The 25749-nt window shown below is 32.1% G+C and overlaps 1 protein-coding gene across 1 annotated transcript in view; it reads right to left on the reverse strand.

Moving 5' to 3' along the window:
- LOC132039250 (TMV resistance protein N-like) overlaps nt 1-23994 on the reverse strand; it is a 26437-nt gene extending 2443 nt beyond the window's left edge. Inside the window, exons 1-16 of the mRNA XM_059429778.1 lie at nt 23375-23994; nt 21650-22736; nt 21244-21345; nt 18424-18527; nt 18323-18380; nt 18123-18227; nt 17805-17927; nt 16988-17680; nt 16071-16907; nt 15924-15993; nt 15705-15765; nt 15467-15517; nt 15136-15349; nt 14814-14908; nt 13623-13865; nt 12370-12404 (exon numbers count right to left, since the gene is read on the reverse strand). Coding sequence (XP_059285761.1) covers nt 16140-16907; nt 16988-17680; nt 17805-17927; nt 18123-18227; nt 18323-18380; nt 18424-18527; nt 21244-21345; nt 21650-22736; nt 23375-23853 — 3519 coding nt within the window. The 5' untranslated portion in view covers nt 23854-23994 and the 3' untranslated portion in view covers nt 12370-12404; nt 13623-13865; nt 14814-14908; ... (3 more) ...; nt 15924-15993; nt 16071-16139. The remainder of the gene's footprint in view (nt 1-12369; nt 12405-13622; nt 13866-14813; nt 14909-15135; nt 15350-15466; nt 15518-15704; nt 15766-15923; nt 15994-16070; nt 16908-16987; nt 17681-17804; nt 17928-18122; nt 18228-18322; nt 18381-18423; nt 18528-21243; nt 21346-21649; nt 22737-23374) is intronic.
- Nucleotides 23995-25749: the final 1755 nt, after the last annotated feature.

Here is a 25749-nt window from a genome sequence, read left to right on the forward strand (position 1 = left end):
GTAAAACAAGGATATTAAGGGTCGATGGAACCGTGTTGAAACGGCGTAAAACAAGAACACATGTGGTCGATGGAACGCGTGGAAAGCAGTATCACTTTAAAATGTTAGCTGGGGCCAGGTGCGATGCTCGGTTGTATCAAATTAGTTTAATCATATAGTATTCAATTCCACCAGCCGCAGCTGGCACATGGCTTGCACACAGCGCAGTCACAGCAGATTCCTCATCGTATAAAAGAAAATCAAGTCGAAAAGAATGAGACCAGGAGAGAAAATCGAGTCCAACCTCTTTATTTACTGTAACAAAATTTGGTCCTTTTTCCTTTTGATAACGAGAAACTCAAAAAAAAAAAAAAAAAAAAAAAAAAAAAAGAATCTTACTTGAAATTTTTTAAATGATACCCTGATATTTTCCCAACGCTCCGCAAATGCATCCCTCCATCTTTTTGCACCTTCTCCAAATCATCTTTGTACTTTTTCTCATGCTTGGAAAAGGATTTAGCGAAAGGGGATTTTGATGGCGCACATCCACGATGGACTCGACATCATAGAAAATTAGAATCACAATCAGCTCCAATTCATTTTTGCACTTTATGATGTGTGCAAGCTCCTCTAAGTGCCATCTTGAGGATGCATAGTTTTTGGAAAATATCACGACCGCCAATCTAGCCTCCTCTATGGCTTTTAAAAGTTCACTAGAAATCGATTTTCCTGTTTCCAACCGCTCATCGTCTTTGAAAGTGTGGATTCCTCTTTGTTCCAGAGCATTATAAAGATGACTCACAAAAGTTCTCCGTGTATCTTCACCTCTAAAACTCAAAAAGACATCATACTTGCAAACTTTGGAAGAAGAAGCGTGAGACATTGTTGAAGAATATTGTAAAGACTAACAGCCAAATTCTCAGCTTTGTCTATGGTGAGAAAACTGACATAATTGGGTTGTGTGGTGCTTAATAAAGAGTAAAACCTTACCTTTTTCACTATTCCTAGTCAATGTACGCTACCTTTTCCATTATTCTCAGAAATTAAGCCATTGGTCAAAAAGGAAGAAAAGCTAAAGTTGGAAAAAACGAAGAAAACAAATGAAAAGGGAATCAAAAGTAAAGTAAAAGGAAGGAAAGAAAGACATTCTGGTGGAGTTATAATTGAGGAAGCTAAAGTGTTATTTCTAATATTATATATCCTTTCATATTGTAGATACCTTAAGTCTTTAGTCTTAGACGTTGATATATGGGTTCGTAGTGGGTTATATACATGTATATATATAGCAACAGAAAAATTGGTTAAGCAATCAGTGGTTCCATAATTTGAAGTATTGTTTAAGAACAAAAATTAGAAGAAAAAAACTTCAAATATACGATTATATTGCATATGAAATATACCAGTTGTTTATCTCTCTTTTCTCAATTATTATTTTTAAGTGTTAATTTTAGTTGTATGATGGAATAGAGAATAATAAAGAGTAAAGACTTTACCTTTTTCACTATTCATAGTCTTTATGGTAAACTTCTTATCATCTTCCTATTTCATGTCATAAAATTATACTTTTTTCAGTAAGAAATTAAAGAGTGAAACAGAGAAGAAGGGCTGAATGAGCAGTGTGTGAAAAAGGACAAAATTGATGCCTTGCTAAAGAGTAAAGTAAAAAATTTAACCTTTTTCTTCAGCATTATGCAACTTACCTTTTCCACCATTAAAGAGTGGAATCAAACAAGTTAAAAAAATTGAACCAGTGAAGATATCTAAGATGGAGCTCAAATGACATCTTTGGAATCAAATCTGGTGCGTTAATCGGAAGAAGGAGAACAAATTTCAGGGGGAATCTTAGCCAACATTTACCCGGAAGTGGAGATGAAATTCGTGAACAGAGGAGTACACTTTCCCAATTTTAATTCTTCAAGTTCTAGGCTATTCTTTTTCTTTTTTCTTTATTCGTATGTGTTTCACTTTATGTATTAGACCTTTTTTTTTTTTTTACTTTATTAATAAAAAATAGTCAGTGGGATGACACCCAAGGACCTTGCTTTTTAAATTAAAAAAAAAAAGTAAAAAAGAGGAAGGAATGAAAGAATTTCCCTGCATGAGAAATATCCTGTTTCGTTATCCTTTCACTCATCTCTATTATTAAAGAAAAGAAAAGAAAAACCCAGGGAAAATCCCTTTAAAGCTTCGCAATTCCAGGAAATTGGGGAGAAATTTATGATGAAAAAAAGTTTTCCTATTTTTTCTTGTTTGGTTGCACTAAATGTCTTGGCAAATATTTTTCTACGGAAAATATTTTCCTTAAAAATAAGACGGAAAACAGTTTTCGAATTCAATAAAAACACACCAACGCATCCCAATTCCACCCCCACCTACCCCCTCCACGCCACCTTTACCCTACCCCCCACCGTCACCCCCCACTCCTACCCCAACCTCCAAAAAAATTTTCTATTTCAAATATTTTATTTTACTTTTTTTTAAATTATAAAAAATGACTAAAAAATTCGTACCCTCCCCCAACCTACCCTCTCTCTTTCTCCGAATTTGTATTTCATATATTTGAAATGAAAACAAAAATTCCTACCCCCACCCCCAACCATAACCCCCGACCCTACCCCACTTAACTCCCCCCGAAAATATTAAAAAAATCATAGTATTTTTTCATTTGAATATATGGGGAAACAATCTTCCTTTCTGTCATCAACAGGTTTTTCCACCATTTGTAAGAAATTAAAGGGTTTGCAATTCCAAATTTAAAAGGAATTAAAAGGAAATTGGGGAGAGAATTAAAGCAAGAATTTGTCATCCGCCTTTTATGTAGTTGCAAATATAAGTTTCTTTGATATTTTACCCTTTTATTTTTGTTTTTTCTCTCACCCTTTAAATTCACGAAAATAAATTTTAATAAATTTTTATTTTGGGTTAAATATGAAGTTAATTATTAATTATTATTAAAATCATTCGAGTGTTGATTATAAAATCCCCCACTCTTCGGAGGTGTGCTCAACGTCGAAGAACATGTACTAGGTGTCTTTTTTGTGATAAGCTAATACAAAAGAAACTTTTATCTCTTATTTGTGATTTATCATCATTTCCTATTTTAAGTCACAAAATTGTACTTTTTTCAGTATTGGTGCCTTATCTACATATCTAAATGCGATATATATGCCACTGTGTATCTATTTTCTCCTTTTTATTGAATTTTTCATCATTTTAAAAATAAATAATGTGTTGCATATTAGATAATTCAAAAGTGATTTCTGAATTCTCTTGATTATCTCTTAATTACACATTTTCCTCCCCTATTTAGTATCAGTACTTAGTTTCTTGATCAATTAAATAATGCTTAAAATTTGAGGGTTATTTAAAACATCAATAATCGATAATCAATAATAAATTAAAGAAAGAGGAGGAAATAAACACAACCGTTTCATAATTAATACTCACATAACCTCCAGCTTTCTAATTTCCCAATCATAAAGGCAGAGCTTTTATAGTATGAAACAGTAAAAATCATTCCTATTTTCTATTCATTTGACTTGTCTTCATGTGACTGACTGACTTTCGATGTCTTTTATTTATACTGATTGATCTTCCTTACTAATTGATTTTATGCCGTTTTGCTTATAATTATCGTTCTTACCATATTGCTATTTTTTTCTCTTCTCCCAGTTGATACATTTGCAGATGTTTGTGATGTGCTATTGACGGAATTGTTCTTTTTTTGCTTCAAATCCCAATTCATGTTTAAGTAATATGGAATTTTTTTTTTTTTTTCGTCAAGTAGAAGTCCTGCGATAGCAATAAGCATTTGCTAACTAACAAAATCTATTATTTCAGTGAATTTAGTCATCTTATCATCTTAAGTACCTATTGTTTTTCAAGTATATAATTGCTCTGACGTAAAATTTGAATATTTTCTGATTAAAAACTGTGTAACAATTAAACATACTATATACCATATGAAAATGATACGATATTTAATTAGTTAAGGTGAAAACAAAAGAAGTATAATCGTTATATCCAATCTCCATTAGAAAAGCTTAAGAAGAGGTAGAAGAAAATAACTATTCACATCAATTTTATTTATATAAATTCAAATTTAGACTCATTTTGAGAAAGTACCTCAGTTAGCTTCATTGTTGTATTGTGTTAAAACAACTACTAGACGAAAATTATGAATATCATATGCGGAGGATATAAAGAGAGGCCAAATTTTATTATACACTTTTTGTTGCAATTTGTTTATATTTGTCAAAATCCTCTCTACCCATCAAAACTCCGAAAGCATTTTAAATCCTTATCATCCTATGTGTTGGATTTTTGACACGAGCGTGTCTCACGCCTTTTAAGGAGCGTGAAGCCTTCTGAGAAGGCACCAATGGTCAATTTTTGGCATATTTTGACATTTATGTTCTTCCTCATTATTCGTTCACCATTGTTGATTAAAATCTTTTTTTTCTTGACTTTTCTTTTCTCTCTTCAGATTTTTCTGTCCAAATTTAGCCATCATTAATTTTTTTTAGTTGCTGCCTTGCTTCTTCTTCAAAGGACTTAGTTGATTAATTCTTTGAAGTTTTTTGGTTGGTAGAGAAACAGTTTGGGTCATAATTTTTTTTGGGTTAGTAGAAGTCGAAGAAATGGAATTGAGGTCATATGCTTTATTTTCTTTCTATGTTCACTCAAACCAATCAATAAACCTCGAACCATCAAATTTGATCTTGATTTTGCTTATTAATAATTTACAAATTTCACTGCAGATTAAAGAGAATAAATGGTATCTTGGATTTGTTAGCATTAATTTCATTACTGCCAGCCATGAGCCCATGACTTTCGCTCAAAAAAGAAGAAAAACAAATCGGTTCTTGAGACAAATCTTGAAAAAGTCACAAATGGGTTTGTCGAATTTTTGGTTGTAAGCTCCAAATTGTTATTGGGGTTTGTTGATAAAGTTGTCTGGAGGTTACAATGAAAACTTCAAGTGTTTTGCTGGAGATTTGATTAAGTTTGGTTGGAAAATCTTGAGCAAAAATGGTGAGGAAGATGATGGTTTGGTTTTTTTCATTTTATTTTTATTTTGCTTTTTTATTTGGAATTTGTATGTGGCATTTTAAAATGACATGGAAATGACGTGTACGCGGTTGTATTATATGCATCATGATCCGGTCAAAAAAAGGTTTAAAATGCTGTGTTTTATAGGGTAGAAGGGTTTTTAATAAGAAAATGACAATTTGGGAAAATGAGATCTCATAATGAATTTTTCTACTTAAAATAATAACAAGAGGAAAAATAGGTGAATAAAATGGTAAATTATCAAAAAATTGATGCCTTATTAAAAAATACAATAAAGACTTTAACCTTTTGTCTTCAACATTATTAGCCATTAGCCAATGCAACTTATGAACTTCGTATCTTCTTTCTTGTCATCAATAATGTATTACTCCACCATTTTTGAGAAATTAAAGAGTAAAAATGAGACAAATGAAAGGTTTTCTTTTTTAAAGCTTTAATTCTAGGAAATTGGGGAGAGAACCCGTGTGCTTCGCGTAAAAGTACTTTTCATATTTTATTGCGAAAATAAATGTTTTAAATTTTTATATAGAGATAATTCAAAAAAACACATCAAGATTTTTTTGTTTTCTAAACTTTCATATTTATATTTCCTACCCAACCATCACCAACGATTTATCAAAATACACCCATAGTATCTAGCTTGAAAAACTCGCAAAAAAATTATATTGATGTTTTTGACCATTATCTCTTATTTTCTAAAAGAAAATTCAATTAGTTTCTTTAATTATCCACGTGGAATATTATTTAGCATCATTTTTAAACAAAAAAAGAGTGTACATTACGCATTATTTTTTGTTTTGATACATAATTGGTGATAATTTGCAAACACTATAGTTTTGTAGGAAACTCACAAAAAATTACTATTATCTCTTTCATATACACATTGTAGTTTTTTAATTTTGAAAGTGTATATTACTTAAGAAGAAGATAATGGGTTAATAGTTGACTAGTAAAAATTTGGGGGCGGATCCAAATTTAGCGGGGGGTGGCATACCCCTAGATATGATAAATTTTTATATACCTATGTTGCAATTTTGCTTAAACTAGATTAAATATACACCCCAAGTCACAAATTAGACAAAGGTGTAAGACACAAGTTTGAATCTATCTTGAACATTTTCCGAATCCCGTTTCTCTTTGATTTTTAAAAGTAAGAAGAGATTGTTAAAGGAAGATATAATGAGCTGGGTGTGATTCAAGTGGATAATGAAGAAAAAGATGTTGTTTGTTGGTTTGATCGTCGAAAATTTCAAAATTATGTTCGTTTTTGATTTTTGAGATGTAAAGTGAATTTTCTATTCGATCTGCTGTTTGAATGAATTGACAAGGAAAAAAAGGTGGAGAGAGAGAGAGATTAAGTTTTGGGCCGCAAACATAGTTAATAAGCTCAAATTGGAGTCTAAATAATTTAACCAAATAGAGATGAAAAGAAAGGAAGTTTTTTTAATCGGGCCTATTTTCCACAAAAGATGTTTTACATCTTTTTCCACGGAAAAGTTTAAAACATTTTATAGTTAAAAACTTAAAGGCAAAAAAATGTACATTTTATTCTTCAAATAAAAATAAATAAAACGCGAATCCATTGGGGGAACCAAGATATCCTAGATAAGGCGGGAACTACTTGGAAAGAGACAAGATGCGAGGTGTGAGTAGGTCGGGCTGCGAAGGAGACCTACTTGGGAACTCGATTAGACTATGGAAGAAGATAGAAGAACCATAGTAGTTGTAGTTTGCTCATTTGTTTATTGCCATTTGGAAATTTGATTGTTGCTTATATTTGTGTTGTACTTTGATTATCTTATTGAACATCCTTCATTTCTTAGATTTTTCTCGCTTTTGGTATTCGTTGTTATGATTATATGCTTGGCCCTATCCGACCTTTTGTCTTGTTTTCCTCAATTCGACAAGGGTCTTTCGGAAATGTCGCCTACCTTTCGGCGCGGTTATATACACAATTATACTAGGGCTTGTTGTTGTTGTCAAATATCTTCCTAATTTTCTATTTATCTTTTTATTATTTATATTGTCTTTCCTCTATTTTATTATTTTATCTGTGATCTCTAGCGAGAACACACAAAATAGAAACATCAAAATCTAAGCATTTTCTAAATCTCAAATCTGTGAGTATTTAAATCGAAAAACTTGGGTCTCAATGAGCATTTTGGATTGAGATCAAAAGTTAATCTTTTTATAATTTCTTTTGTTGATTACTCCCTCCATCCATGTTTACTCGTCTATATTTGACTTGGGACATTTTTAATAAGGAATAAATAAAATGAGAAATGAATTTGAGTACTTAATAATACGGGTAAAATAGGTATAAAATGGTAAATTATCAAACTATACAACTTACATGTAAAAGTAGACATCTATTTTAGTATAGTGGATAAATAAAAATGGATTTGAATTATAAATATTCGTGTTTTCTATAATTGTTAAATTTAATTTAAATCACTTTACTACTTAAATTGTGATGAAAATTTCGTAAGCATTGCTTAGAAAAAAACATGAAATTTATGATTTACTTTTGGGAACTTGTAGTTATCTAATTCTACATTTACTTATGGGGTGTAATTTACCTATTGAAAAGTTTTTCTATGATTTTTCTTATTTTGATTGGTGTAATTCTCTTATTGAAGACGTTATTTTACTTGTGCAAGTTCAGTTTTTTAATATACATAAAAGATGTAAGTTCCTTGATGAAAATGTTGATTTTATTCTATTGTTAATGGGTGTGATTCCTGTTTAAGAAGTTAATTATGTTCGTTTTTTGATTTTTGAGATGTAAGTCTCATATTTACAAATAAAAAAAGTCGTTGTTGGCCGACCCAATAAACTCAAAAGAGACTATAAAAATGTTCTCTCCTAACAAGAGATACATTGAAAAAAATTTTCGGACCCGCCACCTTCAAATCTGCAATCCGATAAGTCGCAACCTACTTGGAGCTCGAAACCAAGAAGAAGAAAGAAGAATGCAGTAATGGAAAATGAGAATTTGTGAAATGTGAACATTTCATTTCTTAGAATCAAAAGTTATGTGCAATTACCAACAAAATGATATATGCATACAATCTAGAAAATATCTTCCTAGCTAAGATGAGTAATCAACTAATCTAACTACCTTGACTCAACCAACTTAACTAACTTTGACGTTCTAACAAACTTTGACTCACTAATTACAAGAGTGCCACTGGTAATAAACTAATACAAGATAAATACAATTACACATAATCTCAATACATAAATGAATTTAACTTGTGTACGATGACAGTTGATCAAGCCATCTAATAGACAATTACAATAACTATCCATAATACGTGAAATAGTAACATGAAAAATAAGGCATGTAATCTTTTACGGCAAGTTAAATTGAACAATGTATAAAATTCATTATTATATAAGTAACTGTCAATTCTTGGTGTTGAGATCAAACCTTATATATGATAAAATATTCATAAATATCTATAAATATTTATCGAAACAATAATTATCAGATAGAACTCGAGATTATTGTTTTAATCAATAACCTTAAATCCTGGATCCGCCTCTGAATAAGCATTGTTTCCAGAAATGTATCAATCTTAGCCACTTGAAGATTGCCCCCAATCCACTTGACATCCAAACCAAGCAAATAAATGATCTAAGATAGTATAACATCAATGTTCATTCTTGGGATCTTTCCACAATTCCTTACTTGTCCTATTGCACTATGTCCCACATATCCATATATATATATATAAAAAAAAAAAAAAAAAAAAAAATCCCACAAAAAGAACGTTATCATCAGATGGTATCTTCTTTCCACAGCTACATCAACATATGGCTCTTAACCTTGTGCAAATTATGGCCTCAACAAAAATATTTACAGGACATTTTGTGATCTAATGTAAAAGAAACACTGAAAAGTTGTTTTATTGAGACTGATTTTATAGGAAACATAAACTTAACTTGTATTTATTTACATACCATTCACTTTAGTCGACAATACCATGTGTGGACACAAAGTATCTCCTAATACAATTTGAACAAATTGTTTGAAATTTTATTATTTTTTCAAAGAGTTCTTTCTTCAACACCACCCCCGCCCCGCTCTACTGGGTGAACCTAGATGTGCATTTCCACAGACACTCAAGAGAAGGCTCATTGACTGAGGGAAAAGAATAGAAAAAAACAGTTACTTTTCATCCTCTGATAGATTCAAGTTGTTATTTGCACAATTGGTTTCTTGAATAACTAATATTTTTGTAAACTGTTTCAATCAAATTCCGTGAAATAGTAACTCTTCCTGCCAAAAATTTTCTGTAATTCTCATATAAACCAGTATGAAAATTTAAAACACAACTTTTAGAGAGAAAAGCATAAATAAGAAAACCAGAAATTTTTTTGGTTTGGTTTTCCATTTCGAATTACACGAAAAAAGTAACCAGAGAGAGAGAGAGAGAGATAGACCACAGAGTGTGGTTATAGAATAAAATAACCGAATAAATAACCGACTGTTCAACCAAACCGATAATTATATACATTGTTTATAATTAATATGTATAATATTAACTTTTCATAAATAATTAAAGATATTTTATCTCTTTTAATTATTAATTTAATTTTTGAAATTCTACTGTCTTTTTAAGAAGGAATGCATGAAATATGTCCCAAAGGTCTATCCAAATAATGCATTCAGTCAAATTAAAAATAAAAAATAAAAATAAAAAAAAAAAAACAAAAAGGGAATCTCTTTAATTAATCATTTTTTATATTATATATTATTTTTTTTTATTTTTACAATTATATAATAATATATATCTATATATGTATGGCCTTTTCAAAAATTTTTTTTTTTTTTTTTTTTTTTTTATCCAATGAAAGTTGTAAAATGTACACTGAAAAGAATTGTTTGAATTGATGTTTTGATCAACTTGATTTTATAGAAAAGGCATACATACCATTCACTTTAGTCGACACACCATGTGTGGACACAAAGTACGAATCCTCCTAATACAATTTGAACAAATTGTTTGAAATTGAAAGCAAAGAGCATGTGCATTTCCACAGACACTCAAGAGAAGGCTCATTGACTGAGGGAAAAGAAAACTCTTCCTTTGAAAAGAAAAAATATTTAAAATCATTATACCGTACCTCTGATAGATTCAAGTTGTTATTTGCACAATTGGTTTAAACAATAACTATCGTTGAATTTGAAGAAAATGCAACAGCTTTTCAAATTATATATGACACTATTATGAATACATACAACAACAATCTATAACAAGTTTTCACATTCTATACGTTGCACCTGTCATAACTAGAGAACCAAGACGGTTCTCCAAATTTTGGTTGGTCCTCCTCTTTGGTGCTGTAGAATGGCGCGAATTCTTCTCTCCAACTCTCATCACCTGTCTCGGGATTATCATAAATGGGTTCTGTTTTATCTTTAGGTAGACGGGGGTCTTCCAGTAAATGGTTCAAACTGTTGATCTCCTCATGTTTATTCTTCAATTTTTCAATCTGTCCCTATGCCTCACTAGCTTCTTGCTCCGCGTGAATGGCTCGTTTCTGCATATTTCCAAAACTCGTTAGGGAATCTTAGAAAGAAGTATATTACAAGCAAAAGTAACCAGCAACACAAAGACAGAATAGGAAAAATAATGTACTTTGAGAGCACGTATATAACAGCAAGGTCATACTTCCTAGTTAAGTCATATTGCTCCTAAGAGTTCATTTAGATATCGGAGAGGCTTCTTTGTTTCAAGAGAGTAGGAGGAACCTTAATCTATATGTGTAAACTTACAGTGTATATGCAATGGTCTCCCTTAGAATATTAATGGAATTTCTTTTATCATGTAAAAGATGTTGATCATTCAAGCGCACACCGTCTCTACCAACCAGTATTACATCCATTTTCCCGGTAACTTTTCAACTAAAGCATTTCCTCGAACTTCTTTTTTATTTAAGGAGGAACCAGAATATGGGTATCAAGTCCGTCAGTTAAACACTGAATAGCTGAATAGTCATTGTTCAGAATCTCATGGAACAAAGAAAAAATAACAAAAAACAGAGAGAGAGATAGAGACAGAGTGTGGGTTTAGAAGAGGGCTGCTGAGAAGAGATGTAAAGGTAGTGTTCGCCGACGCAAAGAAGAGTTACTTGTGTCTAGCTGACTATAAGACAGTTCAACTGCTGCTATAACAACAAAATTATGCCCACACCATGGTGCATAGATCAAACAAAAAGATGTTGAATTGCATACTAAAATTTTGATCCCGCAGTTGATTACAAAAACCAATGGACAAAAATTTCATTTCTTGAACATACCTCAAGAAGCGCGTCTTTTGACTCATTTGGAACGATTTCATCAAAATTGTTCCCAACCACGACTTTCACATCAGAATCATTCTGTGATAATTACAGACACAGAGTTGAATCAGAATATTACGATGAGCTAAATTAAAGGTCAGAAGGAAATTGCAGCTTACTGTCTCAGGAATCGGATCTGATTTAAAGAAAGGTTTAAGCTTGTATTCCAGAAAATTCTCTCCAAATGCCTGAGGAATAAAAGACAATAAACAAGTTAGTCCATAACTTCCGACCAAAATTGGATGCACCTAACAACCATTTGTAACAATCTAACCTTTAATCTTCTCAAGTGTAATGTCCTGTCAAATCTAAATTTCTTCCAATCATCTTCTTCTATATATCCAATAACCTACACGAATTAAATCAAGAATCAAGATAAAATTGCACATTCAGTAACCAAGGTTTTCAAAAATCTTATAGTGCCCATCATAATGTGGAATAAGTGTAACGTGTGGAGCATCTCCAGTGACCCGAAAATAATCCAATTCTGGTCTTCCAACTTCATTTGACCATGGCAAAGAGTACGAACTGTTACTCAATTGATAGTCCCAAAAAGTAAAGGGATCAAAGAATTAGATATTTGGGAGTAAACTAATGGATAGGTAGTAATCACTAATCAGGTCCTGTTACATAATTTACTTGAAAATTGCAAACTAATGAACAGAGAAAAAAACACTCAAAACTTTAAACCGAAACCTTACAATTCATTATCTCGAGCCTTGATCAACCTACTCCAATATCAATTGTTATAAACTAATTAGGAGGGTTCAACCTAAAAGACTTGCATATTAGGTGATAACACCCATTCAGTCTATGAACCCCTTTTGGAACCGATTCTAACAGTATTTCTCTACCGAACTATATGTATTAGAGCAATGACGGTGCAGTCATACATTAGAGACTGAATAAAGCTTCATTACCTTTCCCTTGAAAAGTTTTGCAGCATCTTGAAATGTTGGGAACAACTTATCCGTATCATTTGCTGTGGAGAAAAGCAAAACCTGCAAAGAATATAGGGGACAATCAATACATTTTTAACCTTATTACTAGACGAGGAAGATGGGCGTCAAACAAAAGTCATAATAGTTAAACAAATGATCTAATCTTACCTGCTTCTTAATTGGACTGGCAAATTACAAACTAACCTGCTATAACTATGATTCTTATAGTGAACATAGATTCATGCAAAATAAAAGTTCACTTACATCAACTTTTTTTTTTGTCTATAATGACAACTATTACTTACATCAAATTTACAAACTAAAAGTTCACTGGGTACATTTTTTTTTTTGAGTCAAATTTAACCAAAATGTATTAAGTTTTAACTTAAGACCTAAAAAATGTTAAGTTAGAACTTTACAGAATCATACTTACAGCAAAAAGTCAGTGCCCCTATTCAAAAGCTAAAACTTATAAAAAAAAACTTTCATGCTTCTGGAAATTTTGTCATCAAGGAAGCTAATGTTTGCACAAAATAGTTTTTTCTTCTTTCTGGATATGACTTCAATGGTAGACCTATCAAAACCTGCACATATAACGTTTGAAATACCAAAATCAAGAAGTCATCAAACTTGAAATTGAAAAATATAAGGTCAACCTTATAAGTGAAAGTTCGATCACCCTTTTATTCCAATCAACAAATCTGACATTGAACGCAAGAAGTAATCTAAATCATATCTTTATATTACACAAACCAATGTACATATACGACTTTATTACCTCGAAAGAAAGAAAGAAAGAAAAACCAAAATAACAAACAGCTAGAAGTTGGACTTATATTTGTTCCACATATACCCAACACTGTCCATGGAAGCAGATCAATAACAATTAAAATCTCTTCCATATGAGAAGTACATAGGTATTTGAGTCATTAAATAAGATCACAATGTCAAAATTTTGATGTACTAACAATATATACCAAATTTCTCCTATGCTTAACAATCATTCATTACTAATGCAGTATCGGTACCTTTTGAATTCTTGAAAACACGTACTCGAATACCCTAGGTGTCATCCCACAAATTACACTATGTAATCTGGTGCTTCTTTAGTAAAAGCTGTCACTAAAGGAAGCTTGTTGGCAGAAACAAACTTAGCAATTGCAGATTTTCTGAATTGACCATCTGAATGGCAAAATGAAAAAGATAATAAGGATGTCTCCCTGTTGAGACAAGATTCAATTCTAGTATCTAAAAATAGAGATAAAAGGAGCAGCTAACCATAGTGCACCACTTTCTCTACTGAAGGGTCATATATATTTGTTGTGCCGATTATCTTCATTCCATCACATTAAAGATATAAAATGAAAGCTGCAACGAGGAGGGAAAACAATTTCAGAACCTGGAAGACATGATCTGCTACATAAAATCCAAGGTTAAGAAGTAGAATCCAGAATATCCCATTGGCACGCTTCTATGGCTTTTTCCTTTCAGGCTTCAGAATTTCCAGATGTGAAGTCATATCTAATAAAGGTGTCATTTAACAGCTTAATCTCTTTCCTTCGTCATATTCTTCAGGCATGTTAAATTAAATATAGCAACTAATCAAACAAGGAAAAATACACGAGAACTAAAGAAATTTATTTGAATACTAAACCTGGCAAATGATACACAAGCTAGCTATACAATTGAAGAGCTTAATTCATATTAAAAATTTCTAAGAATGTATGAAGTAGCTGGATGTCATTTTCCAACTAATACTTGACCGAGTAATAAGCTTTTAGGTTTGAAAATAAAGTAAGTATATCGATTTAATCCTATACCCTTTCCAGTTTCCAGTATGTTCGTTACACTTTCACTTGTTTATGGATTTGTTTACATGTTTCTGTTTTATTCATCACTTTCCTCCACTGATTTCATCACTTTCTTTAGGGTGAAAGGCATGAAATAACAAAGGATACACAGAGAAACACCAAATACACTGAAAAATCCCAAATCAGCAGAGAAAATTCAAATTCAAGCAAGATGAAAGAAATACCAAAAAAAAACTCAAGCGCGAAGGAAAATCGCAATCAAGCCAACAGCAGACCAAAACAGTAGGCAACAACAGCACCTCAACAAAAAGCTCAACCAAGTCAAAAGTTGAGCAATAACGACTGTGACTCAAAAAAGAGAATATAGAACCAAGAGTGCTGGTGCACCAATTCTAACATCTTAGATAATCTAGAACCAATAAAATTTAGATATTAGTTGTTATACTAACATGGTTCACTACTAATTTTGCATCCAACATAATGACAGTAACTTTATTTATTTCAACAAAGATGTGGCACTCTGATGTGGAATTCAAGGAAAATGGCAAATGATGTGACATCGATAAGTTATTATATATATCAGATAATTAAGGCATCAGATATCTGAGCAATCACGCACTTCACATGGTATATATTAGGATCAGGACACAAAAATTACCGTTTATTTCAAGTAGCCACCCCAGACCATTGCTTTTATCATCTAAAATATTCACTTTCTCTTCTTTTTTTTTTTTCCTCCAGGAGCCCACACGACTAAAAGGTGAAAGAGAGAGAACTCAATATTGAAGCTCGCATAGGAAATTTATGAGACATGTGCATTAATCTAATCGCCAAATCGATGAAAAATCCATCTCTGACATACTTCAGCTTGGTTAAATGACAATTTGCATATAGAAAGGAGTGCCAAGATTCAAGTTCCTCAGGAAGTGCATCCAATATATTGCAATTACGAATATCAAATTCAGTCAAGGAGGACAAACCTGATACTTGATGCAAAACAAAACCATTGCTGCTTGATCCACCTCTACATCTTCATTCTCGTAACCCGAATGTAGTCCTTGTATGTTGCAATTATGCTCAGCAGACGCCTGCGAACTAGAAGTGCATGATGGCTCTAGTTGCTCAAATACCATGGAGCAGCCAATTTCAGTTTGTGACTACATCTCCTCGCGCGGAACTGGAAAGAGTTTGGGGCTTCGCAGCAGGATAAACAGCAGTACTTAAAGGTTAAAATTCATTTCCAAATTACTATGAATAAATTTCATTTTGACTTTGGAAATTCTGATGGGGGAACCAGTTGCTTAAAGATACCTTTGCAGTAGGACAAGCAATGGTACTTAGACCATAAATGGAATAGCCCATCTGCAGCAAAAAAAAATAAAAAAATTCATGCGATCAAGTATACTCGAGACACATAACACGAATGTAAAGATAAAAACCATGTATTTGTCTATAATAGTATAGGCTATCATTTTAAAACAATTTCCAGCATCCATACTACTACAAAATCCAAGGGGAAAAATTAAAACAAGTAGAATTGCCCTGTTACCTGAGAATGATATCACCAGGTACCTTGTGTTTAGCTATACTGAAAGAGACACTGGAGAGGCCTAAAGCAACCAAAAAAAAAAAAAAATGAAGAACGACCATAGCAATATCAGGCACCTTTCTCGACAAAATGGTAAAAAGAAAATGAAAATAATGGAGTAACCAAACTTTTAATGGCAAGAGGATTCCATTCTGCTCTTGTCAACAAATGCTTACTTACATAGCTCCACGCACTTGGCTTTGATCATTATGTCTTCTTTGTTTTGAATATCTGATTGGATAGATGCTTCCTACATCAAAGAAACATGAAATTAATGGTAAAAATACGTATGAACACCAGAATTCTCAAGATATTTTCAAGGCTAACCTCGATTTTCTCCTTTCAGTGACACGTTTATGCTAGCAAAGGAAGAGGTTTCTCAAGATCCAATCAAAATCATGCGTGCTTGTTGGTGAAATAAGAGCAGCTAGTCTCATCTGTCCCTGCTATCTTTCTCTTTTTGTTTCTATTTCTCTTTCTTTTTCTCTTTCTCTTTCTTGAAGCATCGCCCATTTTCCTTGATGGGCTATCACAAACTCTAGTCAGCTCAACATTTTGAGATTCATGTTCCTTTTGAACTGCCATTGCTGTTTGATCCACCTCTACATCTTTATTCTCATTGCCCAAATGTAGTCCCCTGTCTGTTGCAATGTTATGCTCAGCATACGCCCGCGAACTAGAATTGAGTGATGGGTCTGGTTGCTCAAGTACCATAGAGCAGCCAATTTCAGTTGTCACTGCAGAATCTTTATTCTCATACTCCAGGCGAATTCCCCAATATGCTTCCTGTCTGTCTGAAGATACCTCAAACAGGTAATAATCATTTGGGTTCTTCCCTTCTTTATTGTCAAAAGCATGCCACAATGTTTCAAATGGTATGTAGACGAAACACATGACAGGATCCGCGGAACAATAATTTTGGATCCTATACTTCAAGGAATGTTTTCTTTCAGGGTCAGATTTGCAGACCAATGTAGCTACTACTGCCAAATGCTTGCTATTAGGAACACAACATATCGAAAAACCCATGAATTTATCGGTATACCAAGATGGGTTCAGATCAATTGAGATCACATTTTGATTTATAAACTGATAATTGAACAACTCTGGAATTCTCACTTCGGGAAAACAAATGAGAAAATAATCCCTTTGGTGGTAGTCACACTGCAACATAAATCATTATTAATAGAAATCGATTTGACAAGAATATTCAACATTCATATATGTGAGGGAGAGATAAAAACCTGGATGCATGTCCTAATTAAATGTTGTGAGGACTTCCACACATTAACTTGTTCACTTGAGACAGTTCCGTATTCGGATTTTTCATGACCACACCATGATATTGAGAGAAAACGCAACTTAAGACACTTAATTACTAGATCTCTGATGCTCTTCAAGGCTAAATGATAATCTGCACATAGCTTCTCCAAATTTGGGGGTAGCTCTTCTGGCAATTCATTAAGATTCTGACAGAATTGAACGTCCAAGGTTTTAAGCCCTAAGAGTTCTTTGATGCTTTTGGGTAAGCAAGAAATATTGCTTCCACTAACATCCAAACTTTTCAAAGATTGTAAAGATCCTAAATCCTCAGGAAGTCCACCCAAAATATTGAGATTACTAAGTTTGCCAAGCTTGGTGATGGACGGAGGTGGTTGGGAGATTGCAGTTTCTCTTGCATCAAGTGTCTCTAACTCTTGCAATTCACCAATGTTTTCTGGAAGCTTCTCTAGCTTTTTGCAGCCATGAAGAAAAAGACATTGAAGATTCTTCAAATTACAGAGGTTGTTTGGTAGACTTACGAGATCTTCACAACCTTCCAGATTGAGCTCAGTGAGGCCGCTCAGATTCCCAATGGATGAAGGAATTTCTCTTATCCCAGTAGATTTTATGGTCAGTCTCTTTAAGCTATGCATACAATATAAAACATAATGTTTCTATGAAATATGCATTCTATTTTATTGTAAAAAATAAAGAGAAGAGAAACCCAATTTTAAGCAAGTTTTTCACATCCAAATTCAAAGTAGTAAGCATTCTGCAATGTCCAAGAGAGGGATGGACCTCTTCTAAATTCTCACAGCCATTTAACATTAGTGTCTCCAAGTTTGGCATATCACCAAAATTAGGGGTTTCTGTTAACCCACCGCACTCGCTTAGATTCAAATGCTTCAAATTGCTCAATCTCTGTTTCCATAAAAATACAAAATATAAAACATAATGTTTCTATGAAATATGCAATTCTATTTTGGGGTAAAAAATAAAGACAAGAGAAACCCACCAATTCTGGAAGCTTCTTAAGTTTTTTACATCCGTACAAATTCAATTCCGTAAGCATTCTGCAATGTCCAAGAGAGGGATGGACCTCTTCCAAATTCTTACACCCCATAAATTTAGTGTCTCCAAGTTTGGCATATCACCAAAATTAGGGGTTTCTGTTAACCCACCGCACCCGCTTAGATCCAAATGCTTCAAATTGCTCAATCTCTGTTTCCATAAAAATACAAAATATAAAACATAATGTTTCTATGAAATATGCAATTCTATTTTGTGGGTAAAAAATAAAGATAAGAGAAACCCACCAATTCTGGAAGCTTCTTAAGTTTGCCACAATCACTCAAATTCAATTTTGTAAGCATTCTGCAATGTCCAAGAGAGGGATGGACCTCTTCCAAATTCTTACACCCATAAATTTAGTGTCTCCAAGTTTGGCATATCACCAAAATTAGGGGTTTTTGTTAACCCAACGCTCTCGCTTAGATCCAAATGCTTCAAGTTGCTCAATTTCTGCTTTAATAAAAATACAAAATATAAAAATACTATGAAATGTTTCTATGAAAAATACCAAATAAAAGAAACTTTACTATGTTGTGGGGAAGAAATAAAGCCTTATCAAAGAGAGGATGGACCTCTTCCAAATTCTATTGTAAATTCTCCAAGTTTGGCATATCACCAAAATTAGGGGTTTTTAACCCACCGCACTCGCTTAGAATTGTGGAAAAATATAAAACATAATGTTTCTATGAAATATGCAATTCTAAGAGAAGAGAAACCCACCAATTTGGAAGCTTCTTAAGTTTTTCACACGCAAAAATTCAAAGCTTCTGCAAAAGTTGGACCTCTTCCAAATTCTTCACCCAAAAATCTAGTGTCTCCAAGTTTGGCATATCACCAAAATTAGATTTTGTTAACCCAAAAATTTCAAATGCTTCAAATTGCTCAATCTCTGTGGAAAATAATGAAAAATATAAAACATAATGTTTCTATATATATATTCTATTTTGTGGGTAAAAAATAAAGATAAGAGAAACCCTTCTCTTTTAATTTTTAACAATGAAAATAAAATTTCATTTGTAGTAATGTGGAAACTAATGAAAATAGAAAATATATATATATATATATAAATATATATATATATATATATATATATATATATATATATATATATATATATATTAACAATGAACAATAAATACCAAACTTTAATATCTATTTTCTTTTTAGAAAAACTTTTTAAAATATTGAAAATTAAATATTTAGGGCTTATGCCGTGAGGGGGTCTCCTAGGGCTTGCAAATTCTTTAGTAATTAGATATAATTTCACGGAATAAATTATACACAAAAGTAAGTTTATATAATAGATGTTTTGGAAATATATATTATCTTAAAATCTAAATATATATTTCTGCTCTTTTAATTTAACAATGAAAATAAACAACTTTAATATCGTACTTTCTTTTTAAATTTTACTTTTTAAGATATTGAAAATTAAACAGAAAAGGGTAAAAAATGGCCATAACCTATTGATTTTATTAACCAAAATAAGGGGTTTCCTTTCTTATTGCTTCAAGTTGCCCATATAAAATAAAATGCCCTCACATAAGAATGTTATCTTTTGGCTTAAAATTATCCCTAACCTATTGAATTGACTTAAAAATATTTCTTCCACATATTGACAAAAAAAAATGCCCTCAATATAATTTTTTGGCTTAAAGACCTAAAACTAATGGTTGATTAATTATCAAAGAAAATCCAATTTCTGACCCACAATTTATCTATTGTTAATTCTTACAGTAATTAGTTGTTATTCAATTCAATTTCTTGTGGAATCATCGAAAAATCCAATTTCTAATTTGGGTTTTTTGTTTACGCTAATGAATTTGGATAATATTGGTCTTTTAGCTAATGTCTGAAACATAGTAGAAAAGGAAGAAAGAAATTCACGTTATTAGTTGGCATGTGTTATAGTACAACACTGTCCATTCATTAGATAGATGTAAACCAATAGTAGCTTCAAAATAATTCTTACCCAACATTGGATAGATGTAAAACACAGTGCCGCAGATACATTGACTATTCATTACGAGATATAAACGAATTAATATACGTCACCTGTCGGGCTACCATCTGCAGGTATTACATTAGTGTTTTTATAGAAAGGTATTTACATTAGTGTTAAGCGGACAAAAAGAAAGTAAATCCCGTCAAATGCTCTATCAAAGGAGCATATGAGCAGGTTGTCGAATTAATACAATGGATTCAAAAGTATCAAACCTCTTTTTTTCGAATATTTGAAATAGTATCAGTTGTTATGAGACTAATCTATTTTAATGGAACTTGATTTATCTTCTCTATTTAACATAGCTTTTATGAAAACTCACTCGTCACGCCTTTTTGATTGTGTCTGGGGTTAAATTCTTATTTCACTGTGCTTTAAATTTCGTTTCTTATTATGGAGCAAAATTTTTGGCCCTATTTCATCTAAAATTAAATATTTATAGGGCTTACTTTAGATGGATCCATTAACAAATATGTCAGCAAGTTCTTATTAGGTAGATGTAATAGCAAGAAGTAAATTATCCAATCATACTAACAATTTGCTCAGAATTATCATTTCATTATTTTGTAATTGGACTTTGCAACAAATTCCAGTTAATATCTAATTTTTTGCAAATTTTGAAATCCAAAAATTAAAAATATTTCACATAAAAACTGTTTCTTTACTATTCTCTGTGATAAAGTACTTTATTTTAGTTTGTGAATGTCAACTTAGTTCGATTCCACCTACATATTTTGAAGATTTAATTGGGAAAAGAAAGTTGATTGAGAGAAAGGGAGAGATTACCATTTCGGTAGGGCAAAAATGTCAATAACCTTGCATAATAAACAAACGGAGTGATTAATTGGGAAGGACACTCCGTGCAAAAACTTGTAGTTCTAGTTCCATTACACCTAAATATTTTGAAGATTTAATTGGGAAAAGAAAGAAGTACGAGCTGCTGGAGAGAGGGAGAGATGATACGTTTACTTTTCAAGTGAGTGATTACTAAATTAAATTTTTTTATGTTAATTGTGTATATCAAAGCACTTATTTTGTGTAGGATTTCGATCGTGGAGTGATTAATTCATGTGAATTAAACCTTGCAAACAAGAAAAAAAACTGGAATTTTGTTGTATTGGGGAGAGAGAGAGAGAGAGAGAGAGAGAGAGAGAGAGAGCATACCTTTGATATTGGCCAAAGTTCGACAAGACAACTTTCTCTTAAACAAAGCACAACCAGCTGTGATGGTTCAAAGTTCTCTAGCAATGAAATTGAAGGATAACCCTGCCACACAATAAACCGCAAGCTGGAAGGAAGATAAGTGATATCACAAGTTCCTTTACTAATTATGAGTACTTGTAAGCTTTGCATCCTCTTGAAAATATTGCTATAATTGACAGGATCATCTTCAAAATTGTAACCTTTTGGGATACATAGGCTTTCCACATTTTCAATGTAAGGTAATCTTATGTTGATTAAACTAAAGAATGAAAAATATATTTAATTGCTAAGGAATAAAAATGAAACAAAAAAAAATTAACAGAACTAAGAGCTTATGAAATTATTAATTACGTTAAATATTGCTTACCAACTTTCCTTTAAAAAGGTCACGAACCTCCTCGGGAAGCCATATTCTGTTGTTAGCGTACTCTTCCCTTATGACATTTGCACCCATATCTCTTATCATATTATGCATCACGAAACGATTATGTATGTTGATGGATAACAGAGATTTTTCGATAAGGTAATCTATTCCTATCAGTTGTAAACCACGACTCTTAGTTACTAGTTTGACATAAAAGTCAAAATTATATGTAGGTAAGCCTGCTTTATCTAGAAATGCAATATCTAGAAATAGTTCCTTCTCATCTTTGTCCAGTCCGTCAAAACTAAGCCTCAGCTTTCCTAGAATATCATTGTGAGGGATTCTCTTCAGACGATCAATTATTTCTCTCCACTGCTTTTTGTCTCGTTTGTAAAAAGAAGAACCCAAAACTTTAAGAGCTAAAGGGAGTCCACCAGCATACTTCACCACTTCTCTTGAAAGTTCCATAAAATCTTTCTTTGGTGATTTTTCTCTAAAAGCATGCCTACTGAACAATTCAAGAGCTTCATCCTCAGTTAATAGTTGGACTTCATACACGTTATCCCCAACATGACTGATCAACAACTGTTTGTCTCTTGCTGTTAAAATAATTTTGCTACCCCTACCAAACCACTCTGTCCCTCCAACCAAAAATTCCAGCTGTTCTCGATGGTTTACATCATCGAGAATGAACAAAACTTTCTTCCTACGAAGCATATTCTCTAAAATAATCACCCCTTCGTGTTCGCTAGTTAGAGTCATATTTTCACCCAAGAGCTTGCAAATGACGACTTGTACAAGCCATGTTAGTCCATTTGTCTTATACAACGTTCCAACACCAAGAAAACAAGCAGCTTCAAATCGATGACGGTATCTTTGATATAGAACTCTTGCAATTTCTGTCTTGCCTATGCCGCCCATACCCCAAATCCCAATAGAGCGAACATCATTTGATTCCATATCTAATAATGAGGTTACTTTCTCAACCTGAGATTTCATACCCACTAAGCTTTCGGGGAAAGGTGAAATAACTTGAAGCGACTTAGGAAATATGTCATCAACTAGCTTCTTGATGCAATCTGCCTCATCCCTACAGTACAGTGAAAAGAATCTCAGAGTCAATTAAACAGAAAATAAAAGAAAGAGTTGTCACAAACTAATGTCTAAAACAAACACATAATAATGCCACAAAGGTAGTTTTTTTTTTTTTTTTTAAAAAAAAAATCAACTATTATGAATTATAAAAAAAATTACATTTTTAAATCTAATTACATCATCAAACAAGCACATACTCAAGGTCTGTCCATTAATGTAAATTACAATTATAAGTAAACTGACTACCGTATACGTCTCTGTTTCTACCATATACGTCTCTGTTTCCCTTTTTAGTAAAAGTATAGATGATACTCCCTCCGTTTCAATTTATGTGATATAGTTTGACTAGACACGGAGTTTAAGAAAGAAAGGAAGATTTTTGAAACTTGTGGTCTAAAACAAATCATAGATATTTGTGTGGCTGTAAATTATTTCATTAAGGGTAAAAAGGGGAAGCTTTAAGTTAAAATATTTTTAAATATAGAAATGTATCATTCTTTTTGGGACAAACTAAAAAGGAAAGTGTATCACATGAATTAGGACAGACGGAGTAAATGTGTGGAGTTGTAGCTAAAAATTTGGTCCTTTTTCCTTTTGATAACGAGAAACTCGAAAAAAAGAAAGAACGCTTACTTGAAATTTTTTAAATGATACCCTGATATTTTCCCTGCCTCCGCAAATGCATCCCTCCATCTTTGAACCTTCTCCAAATCATCTTTGTACTTTTTCTCGTGCTTGGAAAAGGATTTAGCGAAAGGGGGATTTTGATGGCGCACATCTGATGGACTGACATCATAGAAGACTGGAATCACAATCTGCTCCAATTCATTTTTGCACTTTATGATGTGTGCAAGCTCCTCTAAGCACCATCTTGAGGATGCATATTTATTGGAAAATATCACGACCGCGAATCTAGCCTCCTCTATGGCTTTTAAAAGTTCACTAGAAATTGATTTTCCCGTTTCTAACCGCTCATCATCTTTGAAAGTGTGGATTCCTCTTTGTTCCAGAGCATTATAAAGATGACTCACAATGGTTCTACGTGTATCTTCACCTCTAAAACTCAAAAAGACATCATACTTGCAAACTTTGGAAAAAGAAGCATGAGACATTGTTGAAGAATATTGTTAAAGACTAACAGCCAAATTCTCAGCTTTGTCTATGGTGAGAAAACTGACATAATTGGGTTGTTGTGGTGCTTAATAAAGAGTAAAACTTTACCTTTTTCACTATTCCTAGTCAATGTACGCTACCTTTTCCATTATTTTCAGAAATTAAGCAATTGGTCAAAAAGGAAGAAAAGCTAAAGTTGGAAAAGACGAAGAAAACAAATGAAAAGGGAATCAAAGTAAAGTAAAAGGAAGGAAAGAAAGACATTCTGGTGGAGTTATAATTGAGGAAGCTAAAGTGTTATTTCTAATATTATATATCCTTTCATATTGTAGATATTTTTTTTTTTAGACGTTGATATATGGAATTGTAGTGGGTTATATACACTTATATATATATAAAAAAAAAAATTGGTTAAGCAATCAGTGGTTCCATAATTTGAATATTGTTTAATAACGAAAATTAGATTCAAATATACGATTATATTGCATAAGAAATTTACCAGTTGTTTATCTCTCTTTTATCAATTATTATTTTTAAGTGTTGGTTTTAGTTGTATGATGGAAAAGAATAATAAAGAATAAAACTTCATTTTTTACAATTCATAGTTTTATGGTAAATTCTTTCTCTTCCTAAAAATGTCATAAAATTATACTTTTTTTGCGAATTCAATTAAAAACACACCAACGCATCCCAATTCCACCCCCACCTACCCCCTACACGCCATCCTTACCCCTAACCTACTCCCTCCATGTAAAATGTGAAAAAGGACAAAATTGATGCCTTGCTAAAGAGTATTTTAAAAATTTTATTTTTTCTTTTATAAAAAATATAAAAAATTTACCTTTTCCACCATTAAAGAATTGGAATCATAACATTTTAAAAAAAAAAAAAAAAAAAAAAAAAAAAAAATTTCCCCACCCCCAACCAATATCCCCCGTTCATCCTTTCACTCACTTAACTCCCCTTATTAAAAAAAAGAAAAAAAAACCCTTACCCTTTAAAAGTTCGCAATTCCATATTAAGAAAATCATAGTATTTGTTTGGTATGATGGAAAAAGTTTTCCTATTTTTCCTTTTTGTCATCAAATGTCGTACCAAATATTTTTTACGGAAAATATTTTTCCTTAAAAATTAAACGGGAAAATATGGAAGAAAAAAACAAAACGCAATTAAAAGGAAATTACCCCTCTAGAATCCTTACCCCTACCCCCATTTGCCTTCCCTCCATTATGTAGTTGCAAATATAAGTTTTTATTTTTAATATTTTATCTTCTCCGACTTTTTAAAAAAAACATTAAAAATGATAAAAAATTTTAGTACCTTGAATTTCTTATTTTGGGTTAAATATGATATTTTATTAATTACTTTTATAAATCAGAGTGGAAAATAAAATCTTACCCCCACCCCACCACCAGGTGTGCTCAACTTAAGAACTGTATACTAGGTGTCCTTACCACTTGTTTAGTTACACTCCATATTAAAATAATCATAGTATTTTCCTTTGAATATATAAAACTTTTATCATCTTCCTTTTTCTCATCAAAATCGTACTTTTTTCATTTTTCCACCATTATCTATATATTAAAGAGTGGAAAGATGGAAGGAAACAAATGAAAAGGGAATTAAAAGGAAACTGGGGAGAGAATTAAAGCAAGATTTATCTTTTTGTAGTTTTTTTGAATTTTTCATTGATATTTTACCCTAATAATGTGTTGTATATTAGATAATTAAAAACACTCTCTTAATTCTCTTTTAATTACACCTCTTAATTCTCTTAATTAAATTTTAATTATTATTTATTATCCATACTTAAAATTGAAGTCAGTGATGAACCTATGGAAGATCGAGGGTCAGTAAAATAATGCTTAAAATTTGAGGGGCACGCTAACGTACAT

Source organism: Lycium ferocissimum, chromosome 12 (assembly GCF_029784015.1).
Source record: "Lycium ferocissimum isolate CSIRO_LF1 chromosome 12, AGI_CSIRO_Lferr_CH_V1, whole genome shotgun sequence".
In the NCBI taxonomy this organism is placed as follows: domain Eukaryota; kingdom Viridiplantae; phylum Streptophyta; class Magnoliopsida; order Solanales; family Solanaceae; genus Lycium; species Lycium ferocissimum.